Raw genomic sequence first — 25,860 nt, 5'->3', positions numbered from 1 at the left:
GTTGTTTCTTTGTTTTATATTAATGTCTGATTGAGAAGACAATGTTTTTACCTTGTCTGTCATCCACAAGTCCAACCGTTCGCCATTTAGTCTGTATGCCACTCTTCGTGTCTGCTCAATAACTTAATAACGTTAAGACCAAGGAACTGCCTGCTATGTATGCAAGTTAGTCATGACTAGTACATGACCCCTATTGATTTTGAGTTAATTAGGTCAAAGGTCAAGGTTGCAGTGACCTTCAGGCGAAAACATGTTGGTGGTGACATAAAGCTGAAAAATGGTTTCTGCTCAATAACTAAATAACACTTTCACCCAGGAACTTCATACTTGATATGCCAGTTGGTCATGTCTAGTAAATGACCCATATTGATTTTGGTATGAAAAGGTCAAAGGTCATTGTCATGGTGACCTAGAGGTAAAAAAACAGTTACTTTATACTAGGCATGACAGTTGAGACGACCCCTATTTATAATGGGATCAGATGGTCAAAGGTCAAGGTCGCTGTAACAATGCGGTGAAAAAACGGTTTCCTATGAATAATTAAGAATGCTAACACAGTGGAACTTCATGCTTGGTATGCCAGTTGGTCATGACTAGTAGATGACCCTTATTGACTTTAAGGCCAGTAGGTCAAAGGTCAATGTGAACTTGAGGTAAAATAATGGTTTCCACAGAATAACTAAAGAACACTTTGGCCCAGAAACTTCATACTTGGTTGGCTAGTTGGTCTTTATAGTAGATGAGCCCTATGTATTTGAGGTCAGTAGGTCAAGGTCACAGTGACTATCTGTTGGTCACCAGTCTAATTAGAGAACATTTGAACCTTGGAATTTCATACTTGGGCACAGGAACATCATACGTGGTATGCAGGTTGGTCTTGGCCAGTAAAAGACTCATGTTTGTTCATCTCCAGTCCAAAAGATCAAATGTTACGTCTATCATTGATTATTTCTCACCTACGACCACACAATGGGGGAGACAAACGCATTTCAAAAGTTAAGAACATAAAAAATATAATGCCTAAACAGAATGGAGCTTATGCAGAACTATGGCACACACTTATGCAGAACAATGGCACTAATGGATCCAGCATGTAGGTTATTCAGTATTATGTCACTAGCAAACCCAGCCTTTACATGTAGTATATGCAGACGAGGCACTACGAGCTCAAGCAGGTATACTATGCAAACTATGGCACTAGCGGATACAATCTATGGGGCAAGCGGATCCAGCACGTAGCGTCTCATCACTATGTGTCCAACATGTAGCTCATGCAGAACTATGGCACTAGCGGGTCCAACATGTAGCTAATGCAGATCTGTGGCACTAGCGGGTCCAGCATGTAGCTTCTGCAGAACTTTGGCACAAGCGGGTCCAGGATGTAGCTTCTGTAGAACTTTGGCACTAGCGGGTCCAGCATGTAGCTTCTGCAGAACTTTGGCACTAGCGGGACCAGGATGTAGCTTCTGCAGAACTTTGGCACTAGCGGGTCCAACATGTAGCTTCTGTAGAACTTTGGCACTAGCGGGTCCAACATGTAGCTTCTGTAGAACTTTGGCACTAGCGGGACCAGGATGTAGCTTCTGTAGAACTTTGGCACTAGCGGGTCCAGCATGTAGCTTCTGCAGAACTTTGGCACAAGCGGGTCCAGGATGTAGCTTCTGTAGAACTTTGGCACTAGCGGGTCCAACATGTAGCTTCTGCAGAACTTTGGCACTAGCGGGTCCAACATGTAGCTTATGCAGAACTATGACTGGCACAAGCGGGTCCAGCATGTAGCTTCTGCAGAACTTTGGCTCTAGGGGTCCAGCATGTAGCTTATGCACAACTGTGGCACTAGTTTGTCCAGCATGAAGCTTATGCACAATTATGGCACTAGTGGGTCCAGCATGTAGCTTATGCAGAAATTTGGCACAAGTGTGCCATGCATGTAGCTTGAACAGTTATATGGCACTAGCAGGCCAAGCATGTATAGCTTATGCACAACTATTACACTAGCGGGTCGTGCATGTAGCTTATACACACCAGTATGTTTCTTATACCATACTTTAGCACAACCGGGTCCAGTATGTAGCTTATGCAAAACTATGGCACAAGCGGGTCAAGTATGCAGCTTATGTAGAACTATGCCACTAGCCGTTCCAACATGTAGCTTATGCACAACTATGGCACTAGCGGGTCCAGCAGGCTTGCCATGTCTTTGTTAATGTCAGTGATGTTTTCTAGGTTCATAAAACTTTGTTACGTCAAGTGATAGACGAGCATGCACCAATCAAAGACAAAACGCATACACGTCGGTATACATCTCACATGAACTCACAATATAGGAAAGGATTTATAAAAGAAGACAAGCCAGAAAACAAAACGTTAACAACAGAAGTAATGATAACTATACCACACTAAAATACTAAAACGGTTGAAAGACAATCAATTACTTTCAAGAGAGGTGTGGAGGTGGACCTAAATCATTTTCTTACCTATGACTAAAACTTTCTTATCGCAAAGGAGCACTAACAAGTAAGATAATCCGATCATATACTCAGGACAACATGAAACAAACTCATCACAGACCAAACACAAGTGGCCAACAATCTGAACTCATTTTATACAGTAATGTCGAGGTTAACAAAAAGCAACCAAGTTTACAAGTCATTGAAATAATTACCAAAACATTTCCAAATTTGAGTTTCAGCATGTCAACGACAACACTGTCAAACGATTATCCACAATCTGAACCCCAAAAAGGCTACTGGGGCCGCCCGAATATCATCAAAAGTTATTATAGAAGAGAATGAATCGCTAGCTTCACCCTTTCGCAACATGGCAAACGCATTGATAAAACTTGGCCAATTACCCGTAAACCTCAAACTTGCACAAGTGACATCATTATACAAGAAAGATGACCCTTTTACTGAAAAAGAATTATAAAAAGAATTATAGACCAGTCAGCATACTACCCATCCTATCAAAAGTATTTGAACAAGCCATTCATAATCACTTTGACAACATTTTCATCCTGTACCTTGCTGCTTTTATGTCAAACTTTGGATGCCACTCTACACTTCTAAGAGGTAGTGTGGAGGACTGTAAGTTAGTTCTTGATAAAAACCATTATGTAGAGGCCATACTAATAGACTTTTCGAAGGCTTAAGTAGTGATACTTTTTGCGTGTGATTTTTGATAGTGATTGACGTGTTCGCTTTGTCTCTTATCTTTATTTGTGTAGTTTTTAGCATGCTGTACCCTATGTATATCTACATTCAGATTTAATTTTAAACGTGCATTTTTCGTTTCATTTATCACATCATCCTCAGATATGTCTGCAATACCATGTACTTTTCGCTGCTTTTTGTATATTATTTGGCAATCTGCTTTTGTATCAATACTTTTTTGTAGTTAAATCAAACTCTTTTTCCAATAAAAAATAAGACATAAGCACATCGTCTGAATACCCTTGTAATCATAGTTGTAATAAACAAATCTTCCAGTGAACAGTGATAATTTTAATTTTCTCGTATGTTTATAATGTTCTATCTATTTCGAATGGATGAATGTATATATATATGATCATTTAATACGATAATATTTTATGTCTTAACATTTTACCATTTTGTAATAGGAGACAAGTGTGTATGCCACTTGTACGGCAATGCACGAAGTTTTAAGATTCGTATGAGTAGATTTAGGAAGACGATCGTGTTAAAACATTTAAACAGTGACAATAGGCGAAAATAGCATAGTTGAAAGCTGAAGTAGAATTCTATAAAAATTTAAACACTTCAAATTTTAAGAGTAACATAGACTACACACATTACGTTAATAGTATCAACCTAGAACACACGTTATATTATAATGTTGCAAATAAATGTGAAGGAGAAATAATATATTCAGAAGCAATAACAACTCTCAATGAGATGAAATCTTACAAAAACCCAGGCCTTTATTGCCTTACTGTTGAGTTTTATAAAGTTTTCTGACCAACAATTGGACACTTAGTAGTTTCAACTCTAAATGAAGGGTACCGTAAAGGTGGATTATCTCTTACACGAAAACAGAGTGTTATTTCACTGCTTTACAAGAAAGGAGTCCCAGAAACTCTTGAGAATTGGCGACCTATCTCTCTCCTTAATATTGGCTATAAATAAGCAGCATTTTTTTTTTGCAAAACGGCTTTAATTAATTTTACCAAGCATAATAAGCCTAGATCAACAACGTTACATAAAAATAGAAAAATATGCTTTATTATTAATTATACAGATTTGTGTGGAATATATGGCGCTGTTCTATTTTTAGATTTTAAAATAGCTTTTGACACGGTCGAGTGGCCCTTTATGATGGACATTTTAGCAAAATTTGGGTTTAAAGATTCCTTTTTGAAGTGGATAAAAATCTTATACACGAATATAACTTCAAAACCAGCAAATATTGGGTGGATATCAGAATCGTTCCCGTTATATCGGGTTATCCGACAGGGTTGTCCCATGTCTGCTCTCCTGTTTATTATCATAGCTGAAGTACTATCAACTAAATTAAGAACGTCTATCGTATATGAAGGTATAAAAGAAACAAAAAACACCTAAAAGTCACTCAGCTAGCAGATGACTCTACATTATTTCTAAAAAATCAAACTGAAATTCCAGTTGTTCTTGATATCACTGATAATTTTGGATAACATTCGGGATTAAAACTTAATAGAGCAAAAACACACGGTCTTTGGATTGGGAAGTTAAAAAGAAGAGAATACACATTGATATACAATATTAATTTCACATCGAATAACGTTAAAGCACTTGGGGTGTAGTTTAGTTAATAATAAAGATGAATGTGTGAACTTAAGCTGGAAAAATAAAACTGAAAAATATAAACAATTAATAAATGCGTGGAAAAAATTAAAACTTAAATATTTTGGCAAAATAACAGTCATCAAATCCTTACTATTTCCTAAACTAATATACCTAGCTCAAAATATTATTATACCTGTAGAAGTGATTAAAACAATAAACTCTATGATTTTCGAATTTCTTTGGAATGGTAAGAGAGATAAGGTAAAGAGATCAACAATGATTGGAAACAATCTTGAAGGTGGATTGTAGATGCCAAAGTTTGACTATTATTCAAAAGCTATAAAAATAAAGTGGATCAACCATTAGAATAGTAACATCGATGCGAATTGGAAGATAATACCATCGGCACTTTTTAATCAATTTGGAAATAATTTCCTAATGTTTCATATGATTGTCGACTCAATGAAATCACTGATGAGATACACACATAAATTATCAAAATTTTACAAAGACTTATTTTCGATTTGGATTCAATTTAAACAGCTTCCTGTTAACCAGACTGACGTAAATTAGACACGATGATATAAAAAAGCAAATAATATGGGGTAATAAATTTATCAAATGCAACAAAAACATTCTTATCTTTAAAAACTGGATCGATTCTAATTTAGTTTTCGTTAACGACATCCTTTCTAACTCAGGAAAAATAGACACAAATATCATCTTAATAAGTTAAAAAATAAACATAACTGGATTGCAGAAATACATATTCTAAGAAAAGCATTCCCAAACACGCTTACAACTGACGCTTCCATGAATACAAAAGTAAATACAAAAATATTACAATCATGCAAAAACATACCTCTTAATGATATGACAAATAAAGACATTTACCAGATCTACATAAAACACAATTTTGAAAAGCCCTTTATGCACACTTGTGGAATCAGCGGATACATGAGAACATGAATTGGAAATCTTGGTATTATATAACACATAAATAAGTCGTTGACAACAAAGTAAAACAATTTAAAATAAAATAACTTCATAATCTCGTTCCGACCAACCTAAATTTGTTTACTTGGAAGATAAAAGATTCCCCTCTGTATATCAGTTGTAATGGAGTAGAAGATTACGAACATTTTTTCATACATTGTCCCTACCTGTCTGTTTTTTGGAACTCTATTAATGACGTGTTCAAAAATTATGGTTTTAACAGAACTTTTAAACACATTTAATATATTGTCAAGGGATATAAAAAAAGACCAAAAAAAGGTATAATACTGTAATTAATGTCTTAAATTATTTGTACTACGATCTAATTGTTCTACAAAGTCATTATTCAAACAAAAATGTGTCATCTCGTTTTTTGAATGATTATGTGAAATGTACCAAAGATACTATTCATATGTAATTTCTAGATACGACAAGTAAACTAAGTACGTATATACATACTTTTTTTGACTATGTCAATTCCAAAAAGAAAAAAACTACAACATTTAAATGGGGGAGAAACGACGACATTAATTTAATTTATTTCGAAATTTAGCGACATCTCTTCGACGTCGACACGACAAGAAACGAGTTATGAACTCGTCGTAACTTGTAGTAAAAAAGGTAACATGATATAAACAAGTGCAAAATTCATGCCTATCGGGAAACATCATTTTTATAAATGCCTCGATGTATCTACCGTCCATCACAGAGCGTACAATCCCATATATTAGGTAACTATGCAGCACAATGCAACATTATTCACATAACACGATCCAATCCATACATATTCTTCTCTTACCAAGATCTTGTGGCTACCGATTACATAAACCATAACAATATATAATCTAATAATATATAATAATAATTGTTTTTGTTATCAGTCGCGTTGTTTATTTAAAGACACTTTTCGCAGAAATTTACTGGTTCCCACGTTGTTATTAGCCAACCTGCTAATTCATATTTCTAAGATGGTATCTTCCTTTAATTATCGCATGGTTGAGTTTTCCTATATATTCCGTGTTTTTAGAGAAATCGCAAACTTGAATTGGGAGATAAGGAGGCAACACAAACACACAACGGAACGTCTGAAGCCATGGATGTCAACCGAGTTGTCCTGGACCGCCAAGGAAACGTTGGTTACCAAGTTAGCTCGTTGCTTAAACCACGGGCGCTCGTCAGAGCAGGCACAGAAGTCCGTCGTGTGCATGTACCAAACTTTAGGACCGGAAAAGCACTGCAACGCGCGGCGTCTTTAGATGAGCGCCAAACACCAGCATTGTCTGTCTCTGATCTACTGGTATGGTCATCCCGTTTACAGATAAACAGTGATACGCTTTTCCCGCGGATAGATACAGAGAAGTACCAGACCAACGCGCCCGTCACAATGTACTTAGCAGATATCACGGACACCGACGAGGATATAGCCACCTACTTCCAGGCGGAATCAGAGCGTTCCGGTCCCTTAAAGGGTGGCCACATTCGGATGACACCTACCACCCCAAGGCATGGAAGTATTCAATACAGCATAGAGGCTGATGAGACGAGGGACAGTCTCACCGCCTTGAAACCTCTTGCTGTTCAAGGCCGCATGCGCAAACTGTCCATGCCAGTGTCCATTCGCAGCAGTTCCGTTGCTCTCGACAGGGAATCCCATTTCAGCATAACCCCAAGTATATGGTTTGGATGTCACGTGACTTACATGGTAATTGACAAAAGCCTGATGGTGCAGATGGAGCGACGCGGAAATCTCCTGTCAGAGATAGGCCGGAAACCACTACGCCTTGTCGCCAAACTGAGACTCATGCCAGGACATATTCAGAAACAAAAGGTAAAGATCGCGACAGAGAATGATAGCCCCCTCGAAAGGCCGCGGGCTTTCTTTCGGGGCTTAAGTATTGCCGATCTTTCATCGATGTGTATTGGCGTGCAGGTGTTCAGGCGCATGGGGATGTTCCGGAAATCGCGACTTGTGCACGAGTGGTCCATACGTCTATCCGACTTCAACTTTAAAGACCAACAAACGGCGTGGAAACATATTCAATGGAGGGCTTAGTTACACCTCGTGTCAGAGTTGAGTCCGCCGTTGATTGGAGTATGTACAAATGTTATATACCCAAGGTATATATATATACGTATATGTATGTATGTATTGATTCCTCCATTTTTTCTTGGTATGCTATGTCATGAATGTTGTACCTTAAAACGTTTTGAATAAAGACCAATTTGATAATCGTTGTTTGTTATTATGTTACGTTTAAACAGGGACAGTCCCAATAGCAAGTACGCACCAACAATGTATAATACCTTGCAAACATCCAAGTCATTTTTTAAAATATAAGATTTGCAGTAGAACGAAATCTGAGTAATGTTCCAATGTAACTTAAAAACCAAAAAAAAAAAAAAACTATGATCGTGTATGGCACCACGGACCTATAAACTTTGTAGGTCCGTGATGGGACCGAGCTGTTAAATTGTAACGTGTGTTTTGAAACGCCCTTTACTTGTATAAAACTAAGCTGCTTCAACAAAATCTGGGGAAATTCAATAAAAAGTAACTGAAAAAGAAATGATATTTGCTTAATGATATTCTGCAAGCTCTTTTGTGAACAAACTGATCATTATACATATGAAGAAGTAAATCAGATATGCAGGAAAATCTCAAGTGTTTGGGTGCTTTATCTTGTAAAGACTTTAACTTTGCTTCATGTATAAAATGAAGTAGATATATTATAGTATACCTCAACGATATTATTTCATCGCCCGGCGTGTAAAGCATGGCCCATAATCGAACTTAACCTATCGTTCAGAGACAAGTATTCTGCCAAGCACCACGAAAGTGCGGTACAAAATGTGGCCTTAAAAGTGTTAACATAACTGCTTTTCGTACATTTAGAAATGTGGCCTATTTCTGTTACCATATGAAACTTCGCATAAACAAAATGGTATCTTGAAAAGTTAGAAAGGCATGGCTTGTTGGCCAATACAGCCCAATTTTGAAAACAAGGATTCTCCTACCAACCCCCCAACCCCCCCAAAAAAAAAAAAAAAATATAGATCAATTAACATTCTTAATTGCTTAGACAAATTATTCACCCCTCAAGATTTTCTCTATGATGATAATTTGGTAAAAGAGAACCAAGCCGGATTCCGCGCAATTTATTTAATCTGTGACCATATTCTTACATTGCATTTCCCAGAAAATAAACTGTTCTGCTCATTTATTGATTTTTCGGCCGCATTTGACTCTGTCTGGCGAGCTGGTTTGTGGCATATACTATATATACATGTATATACAATTCAGCTAATTTAATCTGGTTTAGAGTGTAAAAGTCTTACAGTCATAAAAAAACATGTTCAATAATACCAATGGGTAACTGTCTACCATGTTTCTGTTGAGTCCGTTAGGGAAAAAAAATCTTTCTCCGATTTTATTTTTTATTTACCTTAACGATTAAGAAGAATCTCTTAAAATAACATGTTCAAATGTTTCTATAGAAGTAGATGCAAATGAGTCAATGCAATGGTGTACCTTCAATTACTAATCATCCTGTACGGTGACGACACTGTACTCTTTGCAGTCAATGAACGTGAATTTCAACAAAGACTAAATTGTTTCAAGATTACTGTATACAATGGAAATTTAATGTTAACCCTTTAAAGACTTAAATAATTGTTTTTGGTGCCAGAAATCTAAAGAAATTTAACTTAGCATTGGCAACCAAGTAATATAGATAATTAAGGAAAATAATTATTACCTAGGTGTCTATTTCTCGTCCACTGGTAGGTTTTTATACTGCCGTAAATATTTAATAAGCCAGTCTAACTAAGCAATGTAAGCCCTATATCATAGAATTAATAACCTAGACTTTCCTTTGGACATACAACTGAAGCTTTTTGGTGCTACTATTGTTCCAATTCTAACGTACGGATGTAAAGTCTGGGGCTTCGAGAACCTTGATCTGTTGGAACAACTTCATTATAATTTTTGTGCCGGATTACATATATTAGAAAGAGTACTCCATGTTACATGCTCTACTCGGACCTGGTAGATGCCCTCTAAATATTATAGTTAAACCCAGAATTATTAGTAACTGGAGTAAACTCGTTTCATCAAGTCACTACTTGATTTATCGGGTTATTCATACGTTTTTCTTAATCTTGGTTAAATTATTATTATTCATGAGAGGAAAATTTTATTTCTTTTGAAATGATTATTCCGAGATATGAGTAGTTTTAATGTAGTGGATTTTAAGCTTGAACTAAGAAAGTAACAATTCTCGGCGTTGACGAAAGGTTACTTGTCGTAGAAGTCCGTATTTTTCGGCTTGACTGACGTCACCTATCTTGTAAATTGGCGAAAATATGGAAAAAGTTTAAATATTGTTTAATAATTTCTCAACGCCTGGTGGTGATAATGTTTTGTAATGAAAATGGATGGTGTGAAGCAGTTGGCTAGTACTTTATTATTGGACTTCCGTGTAAATACTGAGGAAATTTGTTCGACAATTTTTTTTCACTTCCACTAGATAGTTTCCCATGTCGTTGTTTTATCTTGGGTGCTGTACTAATATTTTTTTTCTCTGTTTTCTTTCGATTTGACGGATCTCCAGAATAATTTGATTTTTATTTTCTTCAAAACCTTTTTATAAGGTACTGTTTATGTTATTAATTTTAGATTTCTTTAATAACCTTCTACCTGGTAGAACTATAACAATTCATTTACGATTTGATTTCTGACCATTTGTTTGTTTTCGAAGCTCGCAGGGATAGTCAAGCTTTTTTTCAAGGTGAATAAAATTCATCTAATCTTAATGAATCTCTCTGACTTCTCTTTTGTAAATTGTTTAAACTCAATTATCAAATAAGCATTCTATTAACTGTCGATAATAGTAAGACAAAAATATTCGACAAAGTAAAAATGGTTGTACGGACCTATTAACCTGGTCGAAGTAAAATAAATATATATATTATTGGAGCGAAACCTGAGAGATCCGAACAAGTATGGGTACGGAAAATGCGTTAAAAATAATGAGAAACAAATAGCCTTGACACCGCTGGGAGTACTTCCTGTCACAAACGTCAAATATCTGAATAATAATTGTTGTTTTGAAATTAGCAAAAATGTCTTTAGCAGGATTAAAGAAGCAGTTTAATAAGGCTAACCAGGTAACGTTATTTTTATCCAGTGTCTTAAAGCGCTGATTTTGCAAAGTTTTCTCATTAAAAGTATTTTACTTTGGTAAATAAATTTAAGATTCCTGTCGAGAGTTTATCTTTAGTCTAGAACAGTTCTAATACTGATTCATGCCTATAACGAAATAAATTGTTCTATTAGAAATAAAGTCTAAACCTGTTTGAAACATGACATTAAGTTATGTTTAACCGAATTTAAGCTGTACTGTAAAATTGCATATTTCTTTGTCTGAATAAGTAAGAAAGATTCCTAACATAAACATGATAAGCAACCATAAGCCAATTAAGATAAACAATTGTATGTAGCATCAATAGTTCATCCATATAATATTTTTTTGTGAATCAGTAGTTATAGACTTAAACGGCTCAAAAGTAAAAAAAATAGTAATCCGTTTTAATGATTCAGTTTAACTTGTAGTTATTTTTTTTTTATTTTCAATTAGTTAGATTCATTTTCCTTTTGTTCTTTGTCAGATTTTTTAAAATAATATTTGATAATAAATATATGTCATGTCCAGTCTCTGAAATTAGCACATACCACAATTTTACACTCTGTTTAACAGACAGATGATTACTATAAATATATATTTGCTGTTCAAAGAACAGCCGTTTTTTCTTCATACCAATCAAAAAAACCATGAGAACCCCAGTATCATTCAAGCATGGCCACTTCACATACGTAAGTAACTAAACTGGAAAATACTCTGCAGCTTATACTCTTATCAAAGTCATAGCTGCTGACTGCTTAAAAGCAGTCATTAAGTTGAAGAACATATTGCTGGTCGTGTATAGAGGCTCTGATTCCTAATATAATTTTGACTACATGTATCTCAGACTGAGTGAGGCCACATGCACCTTGAAAAACTGGCATGGTTTAACTTTCTAAAAGATTAACTGCCTAGAACCAGGGCTCTCGCGAGGGGGCGACTTGGGCGAAGTGGTCGCCTAAAATTCCCAGACTTCGCCCATTTGTATCATCAAAGCGACATTGACTTCGCCAAAATTATAACACATTGTAATACTGTCAATCAGCGAGTATTTGGCCACCGTCCCATTAGTCAAGACATCGCAATTAGCCATTCATAAAATTTGGTAATCTCCTAATCCGATAATTGGGCGGTGTCATCCAATTACCAAAACATCGCCGGTAGGCGGAGCTATTGAAAGTTAACCAATCAGAATGTACATTGAGAAGACCGTGATAAAATGATATACGTTCGTTAAAATGAGATTGAAAAGGTCACATAATAAATTATAAAAAAATCGTGTGAAGCATTAATGAAGTTAAAAAGTAATTGATATATGTATTGAACAAACAATGCAAGACATTTTAAACATTGTTGCTTTTGAAGCAGACGGTCATAGCCATCTCGGGCCATCGGCAAGGTGGCGCTAAGAAAATCAATAACATGACGTATCACCAAATATTTGATTGGTTTTAGTGAAATGTTCATGATAAAAAATCGATTTGTAAACACAAAAAAATATTATTTTTTTTTGCTTTATGTAGAGTTTTAATACTTACAGTATTTCTTTCCTGTTTACGAGATCGCCATTTTGTCAGAACATTTTTCCGAGTTAATTTCTCAACCTCCCATTATGTATTGGTAAAGTTTTCATAAAGGAAGGTTATTTAAATGTCATTTGGTTCTTAAATGTCAGCATATTTAAAATTATTTAGCCAAAGACAAGTAAATAACAGCATAGCTGAATGTGACATTCGTACCCTATCCCGAACGTACCAAAATAAGATTCGCCTCCCTACTATATATATTGACAGTTAATTTATTAGTTATTTTGATTGTTTCAAATCCTTAGCTGTCTTGGTTTTTGTTTCATTTTAGATACTTTTTGGAGATAAACTATGTGACATTGACAAATACACTTTTGCTGAGCCAAACACTATTTTATGAACATTTTATATAGTAATAGCAATCAATTTGAATGTGAATATAAACTGAAGTGTGTGGTATGGCATAGTTTTTGTATCAGGTGTTACGAAAAGTATCACTTCTCCCTAAAGTCTCCCCACTTCTCCCTAAATTGACTGAAGGGAGAAGTCACTTCTCCCAAAATTTTCAGCCTAGTGAGAGCCCTGTAGAACATGCTTTGGGTCTTAAGAACCTCATGGTTTAATATTTTGGGTCTCTGTTAATTTTAAGGGGTCTATATTGACATATTGAGGAGATATGGGAGGCTGATCCAATTCTTGGGGAGTACTGGTGGGTACTTTTAAGCATGTAGCAACTCAAAAAATGGCAAAATTAATTCACAAACTTAAACATTTTTTTAATATATTTTGGTAGAAGTTAATAATATTCGATACTCAATGGATTAGGTTTGATATACCCACATATTGCAGTGTAAATTATATTCATAATTACTAAAACAATTGTTGCCTTTTAGTGTGGTCTAAGAGAATGCAATTGTTCTTAAAATTTTTGACAGTTTGAAAATGAAGCATATAATAATAAATATTTTATTGATTTACTTGAACTAAGTACTGGTTATGCTATGTGCTTTTGTTGTCTAAGAGCAAAGAAGAAAAGAAGAAATACTTATCATTTTTTGTTTCTTTTTATTCTTTTCTTTTTAATTATTTCATAGATATTTATTATTAAATATATATATATATATATATATATATATATTATTTCCATTTGCATATCTAGTATTATAGTCTTCTTCTTTTCTTTAAGTCATTAGAGATTTTATAAATAAAGAATGTTGATCAACCTATGTTTGTTTTGTCCTTGCAGTTCATGAGTGAAAAGATTGGTGGAGCCAAAGGCACAGAGCTAGATGATGAGTTTATAGAAATGGAAAGAGTAAGTCACACTTTCACCTTGAAATCCCCAAGAAATCCAACCAGTTATATAAAGTTATAATAACACTTTTAAGTTTATTTGATGTTAAGCATTTGATATGTAACCAATTTAATATATAAAACATCAGTCCAATTGTAAAGCTTAAATGGTACAAGTAGGGTTTTAGCCATGTCATGAAAAGGGCATGGTCCTGCAGGGTTTTAAATGAGAATAGGGGACATTGTATTGGGCTAGGAAGAACTTGAACATTATGAATATGATAGAAAAATGTTAGGAATTGTGTTAAATTAATGTATCTAAATATTTTCAACTGCTGAATAGGTAAAATGTGTTTGTATTTATGATCATAGTAAACATTTTAATGAAAAAACAAAACAAAAGAAAGTTTTGATTATCTTTAGCATAAACTTCTATGAAAGCAGAAGGGTGCATACTGCTCTTCATGAGGGCAGAAGTGCGAGGAAGCAGCACCCTTCTATAACTCTTGCTAAAACCCATGTTAAATGTTCATTTCATATTCATTCTAAATATATATTCAACTTTGTTATCAGGCAGTACAGTGTACTTTTAAGTGGAGAAATCAATCATTGTACTTGTAATTTTGTTCCTGTTTTGTTATCATGCTGATACTATAAGTCGAACACGTACAATGTTTCAGTACACTAATGGGTATGCATCTAACTATATCAGTGACTGTTTAATATTTAAACATCTATGAACTTATCTGAATAACAATGTTATCACAGTGAATATTGATAATAGTACATCTTTGCATTGTATAAGTTACATAGGATGAAAACAATGAAATTTTAGCTCAGACTTGACAGTTTAAGTATAGCTTCAAGTCTCCCTTAATTAAGAGTTAACATTCAAAATCATATACCAAGCTTCTGAATATCAACCAGAAATCTACCACAATGATATTGTTTGCCATTTTTAACATCATACACAAATCGTTTATTAACATTTTATTTATTTATAGAAATTCTTTATGGTCGAATTGTTTTATAACTAAACTGATCAATCTCAATTGGTTTAGTGTTTGTATGACAATCTTGTTGTTATGCCCTGGGTGTATCTAATGACCTATTGTTATTTGTTTATCAGATTATGCAACATTACATAGTTTGGGCTATTTGTTAAACCTCTACTTTATTGATTTAACAAACAAGATGATTTGATTGTCTTGTTATGTACAATAGAGTATTGTAAGATAAAAGTGTAAATTTATGTGACTTAATTGGCCCGTGTAAAAAAATAGAATTTGAAAAAAGAACAGGCAATAATGTTTTACAAAAATGTCTGCCCATTTACTGTAGCTTTAAGGTATAAACAGAAAGTGTCATACTTTCAGTACAGGTTATGGATTATTTTGATGTCTTGGTGGAAATGAAATGTTCAAGCCTACAACGGCTAGCATATTTTCATAAGGGCCTCCAAAATAAATAATGACGTATATAATTGTTGAAATAGATTTTGTTTACTGACTAGGCACGCCACACCATTCAATCAAGCATGTTTTTTCTCTTGCCACTGAAATATGTGCATGTAAGAAAACGGAGTAGTATGAATACATGCAGGTCTATGTTTTACATTTTCAACATGTGTTCATGCATGACAGTGCCTGAGTGGCGTTGTTGTTGTTATGTAAAGATGTTGAACATAAATTAAAAACAGTTAATGACCTCATCCTTAACAAAATAAGAATCTAAAGCTGCACTCACGCAGATTGACATTTTTTTTTATTTTTGGTTTCAGAATAAGCTGATTTTTGCATCAATGCCTTCAACTCAGGCATATAAGATAACTCACAATAGAACTGATCTCAGTTGTTAGAATAACTGCCGAAATGCTTATCTTTCGTAAAGCATTAGTGACATTTTTTACCATGGAAGATCAATTTTCGAACATTGATATGAAAAACCATGATCTCATCTTTTATTACTTGTTTCCAGACATTTAGCAAAAAATGGCTCATTCCAAAACAAAATATAAATAAGCTTTAAGACTAACAATACTGAGGAATAAAGAGAGCTATATTACAAGCACCCTAGTGTCGGCATCACATATTGGTTATTATTTTGCATGTAAGCACCTTCAAGTCATTATTTCAGCAAATACATCATGTATTGCATTCAAACCTTATTATATACATGTGTACATGTATGTTTTCCCAACTATCCAACCTACTTGATTAATGAAGTTAGATAATACTTGCTTAAGAATAATACAAATTATGGGCATTAATTATTCAACTTTGAAATTCTTGTTAAGGTTCTGAATGTTAAAGCAAACATATGTTAATATCTCAGCCCTGCTTGATGAATTGCATTGAAACTTATACAATGGTACTCAACCATCCAAGCTTTTTGAATATATCTGAGTTAGATTACTCTATTTTTCATAACATGCAAATCATGTCCCTTTATTATTCAACTTAGAAATTCTGGTTAAGGTTTTGCATGTTACCACAATTTAGTCAATATCTCAGCAAACACATCATGTATTACACCCTGTTACTCGATTAATCAAGTATAATAACTCTATTTTATTTGCATATAATGCAAATTATTGCCTTTTATTATTGGACTTGAAAATTCTGTAAGCACACATACCTTAATATATCAGCAACTACTTGTACAAAGTATTGAATTGAGAGTTTGTACAACATAACTCAACCATCCAACATACTTGAACAACTAAGTGAGATAACTCTATATATCATATAATATAAATGATAACATAACTCAACCATCCAACATACTTGAACAACTAAGTGAGATAACTCTATATATCATATAATATAAATGATAACATAACTCAACCATCCAACATACTGGAACAACTAAGTGAGATAACTCTATATATCATATAATATAAATGATAACATAACTCAACCATCCAACATACTTGAACAACTAAGTGAGATAACTCTATATTGCATATAAAATAAATGATAACATAACTCAACCATCCAACATACTTGAACAACTAAGTGAGATAACTCTATATTGCATATAATATAAATGATAACATAACTCAACCATCCAACATACTTGAACAACTAAGTGAGATAACTCTATATTTCATATAATATAAATGATAAAATCTCTTATAATTTTCTCTTTTTATTTTTTTCAACTTTATGATCAATTTCATTGTTTTGACACCTGAATAAAGTCAATAAAGTAATATATCTGAATAATTTAATGCAATAAAAGATTTCATCCCTTCAATAGTGATGTCTTAAAATGGTGATTTTCAATCAGAGAAAACGCTGATAATCCAGAGATAGGTGTATCCAGGTACTGGAGGCGGTATACCTTGTGATGACTCTATTGATTGATGCTGAATAGTGTTTAATTACACCGTATAATTTACCTTGCAGAAGATTGATGTTATGGGAAAACTCGCAGATGACCTCATCACAAAAACCCATGAGTTCCTACAGCCAAATCCTGGTCAGTATAAAGTTGGGTGAACATACTATATGGGCATTGGGGTACTGTATGTTTTGTTCCTTGTAACATGCTTAATTAGAATAGTTCTGATGAGCAAGTACATGTATTTTGTGATGTCTTTAGCCTTTTATTCATTGCTCAACTCCCAATGTTCAAATTAGTTGCTTTTTATAAGAAATTTCACTTGATTGAGTTCAGTGTAATTATGAATTTTGCTTTGTACGAATATCATTGATATGCCCTTAGATGTTTTAATTATTTTGCTAAGATCTTGATTAGAGTGTACATTTTTAGGACAGTCCTGTAAAAAAACTTAAAGAAGTATATATACACAAAATAAGAATGCAATAGGATATTTTTCCCATTATCTCTGGATGGCAATTGAGAATATTATGAAATGAGGAAATTAATTTTTGATATCATATGGTAAACATACATGTATATATCATATATGCTCGAACATTTTTAGGGCCAAGGACATTAAACTGTAAGATACACATGTACACTTTCAGGGTATTTTTGTGAAATTATGTTCTTTTATCACCTAATTACATGGGTAACAATCTTTGTAAGGTATTATATATTGTTATATGGTTTGGTTTCACTGTCATCAGCTGAGGCTGGGTTTTGGTAAATTTGTTTTTACATTGGCCATTACTGGTATTCTAAATATTTAGAGATATTTAATCGAAACTTGGTACACATGTTCCCAGAGGCAATATACACATGTATAGCAAGACCCATAACTCTGGCTGTAATGATTGTTGAGTTATTCCCCTTGTTTGATTGGGGAAAATAATTACGGGCATTGGCTTTGGTCCACAGCATTCTTGTTTACAATCAAGCACTTGTTTTTTTAGAACTCATTCAACTTTGAAGTTTTATGTTGAGTGTCACTATGGTTTATTGTTGAATTGATATTTTTTATATGTACTTTAATTGCCATTTGGCAATACAATTTTGTAATTATTTAGAAATATGATGCATGTTTGCTGTGTTGAATTGCTTAATATGTAATATAAAAAAACAGAACAGAACAGAATATTTATTAGACTTAAGCATTACAAGCTTATCATCACAATAACACATATACATACAGAAACATTTATATGGCATGTAACAATTTTAACACATATACGTCAGCATATTATAAGATAAATTTATTTGATTTTATTGTTTCTCGGATTTAAATTGTGAGAATGAATTTATATTATAAATTTTTATGGAATATTAAATGCAATCGGACGTTATTTAAGATCAATCAGACAGTAATCTTGTATTGGTCATGTATGTTATGGGTGATTAAAGTGCATTAGATTACATCGTAACTCGCAAGGACAAGGAAAATGATGCAAACATGTACAAAAATAACAAAACATAGGGAAAATGCTTTTTAGAATTTATTTTTTTCAAACAATGTTTTGAAATACCAAAGTTAATTTTTACATTTGGATAGCTGTTAATTTTTCTGCCATTTTATGTTTTCTGAATGATCACTACATTAAATATATATTTTTGATCATTTGAAACTTAAATACTTGTTTTGAAAGGCAATAATGTCCTTTTTCTCAAGTGTTATATGAGAGCTTTCCACGTCTGACTCTCAAGAAATCATTAGTGTTTAAGGATACAACTTACAGTATTTCATTTCATGTCCTTAGTAACTAATAATAAACTATTTCTCTAAGAATTCAAGGATTGATTTAGATCTTTCAAGGGTGGATTTTTCATGCTCAAGAGACAAGATAGCAGAAAGTAGTGTTATAACTTCGTACACACGCCCTTCATCATATGAGTGCAGTCAGGCATTTGATAATACATATTAGTATAAAAAGAAATAAGAGTACAGTATTATAATTATTATTAATGGTCCTGTGTAAAGGCTTAAATGCAGCTGATTCTTTAAATAAATACAGCAAAAATGCTGAGCATAATGTTTTTGATATATTTACATCGAAACTGTGTGAGTTCTCTTTCAGTGACTGCCATATTATGAAAATTGTCATCTGTCCTGCTTGTAACCCTTAATGAGGGTCTGGTAGTTAGGATGCAACACTTCACTTAAGTGGATTGTTAGTTAGTATATTAGTTTCCCCTCGTGGAGTAATTACCGCTAGCTGATGCTTTTGATTATTAATGACTGAAGTGGAATCTTCTTGAAGAGTGACCCAATACTAGAGGCATTAAATATCACTGTACTTTTAGTTTTCCTTGCTATATGCATTCTAAAATTTTGCTTGAAGTTGCCAAATTTTCTCAGGATAGATATGACTACTATATGATATATGCTAACTTTAGTGTTAAAGTGCAAGATTTAGTGAAAGATGAAAATGTTTGTGTAAACAAGTCTACATCTATAGGTTAAAAAAATCAATGCAATTTGTAAACGATGAAGCATTCTTTCTATTTCTGTATCTAGCAATTAAAGTTTTAAGATTTGAATGATTTGGTTTTTCAAGTTGTTCAAGTATTACTCTGTCAAGAATGGTTAACTGATCAATAATTCCCATTACATGTCGCTGTGTTTGTTATTAACAGAGTGGCATTTTATATTTTCCCTAACTTTTCAGTAAATATACAATAAAGTGAGGTATTAAATCTAGGTTAATCTTTCTTCTATTGTATTTGGACAGCATCTAGAGCAAAGATGTCTGCAGCAACATCTATAGCGAAGATTAGAGGCCAAGCAAAGAATTCTCTCTACCCACAACCAGAGGGAACGCTTGGGGAATACATGGCAAAACATGGCACTGACATGGGAGAGGATTCATTATTTGGTAGGTGTAGCACATACGAGTAATTCTAAAGGTGTGAAACTTAGTTATGCATTATTAAGGTAATGGTGAAAATTCGAAGCAAGACAAACAATGCCCGCAACTTGAGGGGACTCTTGGGGAACATATGGCAAAACATGGCTCTGAACAAATGCCCTTTACCCGCAACTTGAGGGGACTCTTGGGGAACATATGGCAAAATATGGCTCCGAACAAATGCCCTTTACCCGCACTTTGAGGGGACTCTGGGGGAACGCATGGCAAAACATGGCTCTCAACAAATACCCTATACCTGCAACTTGAGGGGACACTTGGGAAACACATGGCAAAATATTGCTCTGATGGCATGCCCTATACCTACAACTTCAGGGTCCAACTCTAGGAGAATACATGGCAAAACATGGCTACCAACAAATGCCCGACTGGTAACTTGAGGGGGCTCTGGGGGAACACATGGCAAAATATGGCTCCGGTGGAAAGCCCTTTACCCCACAACTTGAGGGGAATCTGGGGGAACACATGGCAAAATATGGCTCCGATAGAATGCCTTATACTCCCAACTTGAGGGGAATCTGGGGGAACACATGGCAAAACATGGCTCTGAACAAATACCCTATACCGGCAACTTGAGAGGACTTTGGGGGAACACATGGCAAAACATGGCTCTGAACAAATACCCTATACCTGCAAGTATGGTTTTGACGAAAATTGGCTAGCGTTGTTAAAACTTACTTGGAAACAATGCATGATATTTTAATGAAGTTTGGTAACTCCCAAAAATGCATAGAATACATTAAGCATGTCCTTTTACTTGTAGCTTAAGTATTCGTTGAGTTACTTCTCTTATTTCTCCCTTGAGAAAAAGTGATGGCTTTAAGTGAAGCAAATACAGAAATAATGGATCAGTAGTTGATGATTACTGGCTGAATAATCATGGTAGACTTTAACCCTATTAGCTAAAGTGCTCACTGTTTTGTCATAATTGGTGATAACCTGTGACAGTATTCTCTCACTCTTAGATTTATATGGTACTTGAAGAATTAAGCAGCCACACATATGCTATTGGTATTGGTTGTAATTAAAACATCTTTGGTAAGATTGATCAAGACACTATGTAGGATCCAGGGCTTTCAATTGACCCGACCCAATTAACACCTGAAGTGACAAGTGATTATCGATCTGGAATCTTACCGGTAACCGTGTCAATTAGCAGCACTCAAACTCAATGACTTAATACTAACTCCACCCATTATGCATATTAACGGATACCTTCCGCTTTTTCGCAAAGTACGATGGTTTCGAAAAACAACAGTGCTAAGATATATTTTGTTCATTTATTTAAGTTGTTTTATTATATCTCGGGTTAATTTAAAAAAAAAAATCTTATAAGTTTTTAATCTGTAACAGAAAAATATTTTTTTATCATAGCATATGGTCTTAAAAGCGCGGGAAACAGGTGCACGCTAACTTCCTGTCAATTTAAATGAAAGTGAAAGGAGAACTGCGTAAAATGTTGTCAGTGTTACAGTTAAGTTCTATAACAAAACAGTATTGTATAGCAGTTATGGTTATAAATGCCATTTATGAAAGATTCAATGTTGCAATATGTTTTTGTTTACTTCCGGAAAAAAAGAAAGTGAAACTGAATGAAAGTGAAACTGAAAGTGAAAGTAAGAAAGATAGCGTTGCAACTATATTATTGCTGGTGCATATTGGAATTTGACAAGGATGCATTGGGTTATATAACAAACAAGCATGAAATAAATAATAGTATGTCCTCGTGTATGATCATTTGTTCTCCACTCAACCCAAGGTTTACATCAAGCTTTAGCCTATATGCTTATCAGACAGAAAATATAAATACAAATTACACATATGTCATCACATTTACACCTGATTTCATAAGAGCAAATTATTTTCCATGTTAGTTACACTTGCACCATTACACCTGTTTTCAGGGCTTCTTAAAGTTTTGAAACTCAACTGGTCCGAGCCGATGACAATTATGTCATACATTTTCACGATGTGTATTCTGTTTATATTTTATTGTGACGTGGTCATTCATAAGCGGCGCTTTATCGCCATTATATATGATTAAGATAGTAATTGCTACAAAAATAATATAAATGAGATTCTTATTGAATTCTGCAGCGTTTCTAACAAGGAACGCTGCAACAATAATTTATTGCGGCCGGTTATGTCTATGGCAAAAGTGTGACAGTTGTTTCAATGAGAAAAGATGGCGAATCTGACATTACTTTGATGTAAGGACAACAGATAAGTCAAATAAAACGGACAGTTACGCCCTCAAGGATGTCCCCTAGCTACAATGGGATGTCCCTGGGGTTGTGAAGGATGTGGTATGACAAACACTCTTTGTCTGTTAGCCATATTCTGTTTTTTTGCTGCTGACTTAGCCATTTTGGACCGAAATCGACAAAACAACAACAATTTTAGACCAATTTTTTTAGCCATTTTCTGTAACTGCAACCGGTCCGGCAGGGTCAAATTTGGTCCAGACCGGCAAATTGCCGGTTTTTAGAAGCCGTGCCTGTTTTCATCAGGGTAAACTTTTTATTTTCCTTATTATTTACACCAGCAACATTACACTTGTTCATATGAGTCCATAGGAGAAGACTTCTTTTATTTTCCATGTAATTTACACTAGCACCATTACAACTGTTCATAATGATATGAGTCCATAGGAGAAGATTGCTTTAATTTTCTATGTAATTTACACCAGGCCATAACACCTAAATTCGTTGTAGGAGACAGCTTTTATTTTCAATGTTATTTACACAAGCGCCATTACACCAGAGTTCATAGAAGGAAACTGCTTTTATTTTCGATATTATTTACACCAGCATCATTACACCTGTTCATATGAGTCCATAAGAGACTTCTTTTATTTTCCATGTAATTTACAGTCCAACATCATTACTTCTGAATGTGTAAAAGACATGCATTTCTGGAATTATTTGTTTGTTTTTAATGTTCTATATAATATAAAGTAAAGCATCATTACATAATGGAATTGGATGAATGAAGTTCATTGCTAAGTTATTCATCAATAAAAGATGTCTTAATAATTGTGATATTGAATTACTGCTTTGTTGTTTATTTCATCTCTTGTATCAGAGGAAATTGCATGGCAAAATCTGCTGCAAAAGATTCATGCCAAAAAAAACACCCTGATATAAAACAGTGATGATTACTCTTTCATGCTTTGTATCTGTCCTTAAATTCTACCATTATAATCTTAGGCTAGATGTAAGACAAATGGGAATCGAACAGTCTCGAAATTCAGAGAAATGTTATTAATCCCAGTTAATTTTTCAATACCTCCCCATAAGTTATAGGGGATGTCTGAGAAGCTGTATCAGATTTCATTAGAACACAGACGAAAATGAAATTCCTGGAAATTTTTGTGTGCAAATTCTGTTATCTGTTTCCCCCCATCAGCTATTGGTAAACAGCGAGAGACGAGGGATGTAATTAGATATGAAATTCTACAAATGTACAAATGAGAGGCATGCTTCTCTTGCTTTGTCAAGATCTTGTCTCAGTTCTGGGTACAAATCAGAGGCACCCTTCTCCACACTTTGTCGAGAGCTTGTCTTAGTGCTGGGTACAAATGCAAGGCTCGCTTCTCCAGACTTTGTCAAGATCTAGTCACAGTGCTGGGTACAAATGAGAGGCATGTTCCTCCTGACTTTATCAAGATCTAGTCTCATTGCTGGGTACAAATAATAGGCTCGCTTCTCCAGACTTTGTAGAGATCTAGTCTCAGTGCTTGGTACAAATGAGAGGCATGCTTCTCCTGACTTTGTCAAGATCTAGTGTCAGTGCTTGGTACAAATGAGAGGCATGCTTCTCCTGACTTTGTCAAGATCTAGTGTCAGTGCTTGGTACAAATAAGAGGCTCGCTTCTCCAGACTTTGTAGAGATCTAGTCTCAGAGCTTGGTACAAATGAGAGGCATGCTTCTCCAGACTTTGTCAAGATCTAGTCTCAGTGCTTGGTACAGATGAGAGGCATGCTTCTCCAGACTTTGTCAAGATCTAGTCACAGTGCTTGGTACAAATGAGAGGCATGCTTCTCCAGACTTTGTTGAGATCTAGTCTCAGTGCTTGGTACAAATGAGAGGCTCGCTTCTCCAGACTTTGTAGAGATCTAGTCTCAGTGCTTGGTACAAATGAGAGGCATGCTTCTCCTGACTTTGTCAAGATCTAGTGTCAGTGCTGGGTGGAAATGAGAGGCATGCTTCTCCAGACTTTGTAGAGATCTAGTCTCAGTGCTTGGTACAAATGAGAGGCATGCTTCTCCTGACTTTGTCAAGATCTAGTGTCAGTGCTGGGTGGAAATGAGAGGCATGCTTTTCCAAACTTTGTCAAGATCTAGTTTCAGTGCTGGTTGGAAATGAGAGGCATGCTTCTCCTGACTTTGTCAAGATCTAGTCTCAGTGCTGGGTGGAAATGAGAGGCATGCTTCTCCTGACTTTGTCAAGATCTAGTGTCAGTGCTGGGTGGAAATGAGAGGCATGCTCCTCCTGACTTTGTCAAGATCTAGTGTCAGTGCTGGGTGGAAATGAGAGGCATGCTCCTCCTGACTTTGTCAAGATCTAGTCTCAGTGCTGGTTGGAAATGAGAGGCATGCTCCTCCTGACTTTGTCAAGATCTAGTCTCAGTGCTGGGTGGAAATGAGAGGCATGCTTCTCCTGACTTTGTCAAGATCTAGTCACAGTGCTGTGTACAAATAAGAGGTTCGCTTCTCCAGACTTTATCAAGATCTAGTCTCAGTGCTGTGTACAAATGAGAGGCTCGCTTCTCCAAACTTTGTCAAGATCTAGTCTCAGTGCTGGGAACAAATAAGAGGTTCACTTCTCCAGACTGTGTCAAGATCTAGTCTCAGTGCTGGTTGGAAATGAGAGGCATGCTCCTCCTGACTTTGTCAAGATCTAGTCTCAGAGCTTGGTACAAATGCGAGGCATGCTCCTCCTGACTTTGTCAAGATCTAGTCACAGTGCTGGGTGCAAATGAGAGACATGCTCCTCCTGACTTTGTCAAGTTCTAGTGTCAGTGCTGGGTGGAAATGAGAGGCATGCTCCTCCTGACTTTGTCAAGATCTAGTCTCAGTGCTGGGTGGAAATGAGAGGCATGCTTCTCCTGACTTTGTCAAGATCTAGTCACAGTGCTGTGTACAAATAAGAGGTTTGCTTCTCCAGACTTTATCAAGATCTAGTCTCAGTGCTGTGTACAAATGAGAGGCTCGCTTCTCCAAACTTTGTCAAGATCTAGTCTCAGTGCTGGGAACAAATAAGAGGTTCACTTTTCCAGACTGTGTCAAGATCTAGTCTCAGTGCTGGTTGGAAATGAGAGGCATGCTCCTCCTGACTTTGTAAAGATCTAGTCTCAGAGCTTGGTACAAATGAGAGGCATGCTCCTCCTGACTTTGTCAAGATCTAGTCTCAGTGCTTGGTACAAATGAGAGGCATGCTCCTCCTGACTTTGTCAAGATCTAGTGTCAGTGCTGGGTACAAATGAGAGGCATGCTTCTCCAGACTTTGTCAAGATCTAGTCTCAGTGCTTGGTACAAATGAGAGGCATGCTTCTCCAGACTTTGTAAAGATCTAGTCTCAGAGCTTGGTACAAATGAGAGGCATGCTTCTCCAGACTTTGTCAAGATCTAGTCTCAGTGCTTGGTACAAATGAGAGGCATGCTTCTCCAGACTTTGTCAAGATCTAGTCTCAGTGCTTGGTACAAATGAGAGGCATGCTTCTCCAGACTTTGTCAAGATCTAGTCTCAGTGCTTGGTACAAATGAGA

The 25,860-nt window shown here is 35.2% G+C and overlaps 1 protein-coding gene across 8 annotated transcripts in view; it reads left to right on the top strand.

Moving 5' to 3' along the window:
• Positions 1–10,813: 10,813 nt before the first annotated feature.
• The window catches only part of LOC128226886 (endophilin-A3-like), a 65,648-nt gene continuing 50,601 nt past the window's right edge, over positions 10,814–25,860 (top strand). For all 8 annotated transcript variants that reach the window (XM_052936993.1, XM_052936999.1, XM_052936991.1 and 5 more), the window contains exons 1-4: positions 10,814–10,946; positions 13,733–13,801; positions 17,190–17,262; positions 19,896–20,039. In XM_052936993.1, the coding sequence (XP_052792953.1) occupies positions 10,902–10,946; positions 13,733–13,801; positions 17,190–17,262; positions 19,896–20,039 (331 nt within the window). In that variant the 5' untranslated portion in view covers positions 10,814–10,901. The remainder of the gene's footprint in view (positions 10,947–13,732; positions 13,802–17,189; positions 17,263–19,895; positions 20,040–25,860) is intronic.

Source organism: Mya arenaria, chromosome 3 (genome assembly GCF_026914265.1).
Source record: "Mya arenaria isolate MELC-2E11 chromosome 3, ASM2691426v1".
Lineage (NCBI taxonomy): Eukaryota > Metazoa > Mollusca > Bivalvia > Myida > Myidae > Mya > Mya arenaria.
Note: the sequence above shows the minus strand (reverse complement) of the source record. Positions and strands in the feature narration are given on the sequence as shown.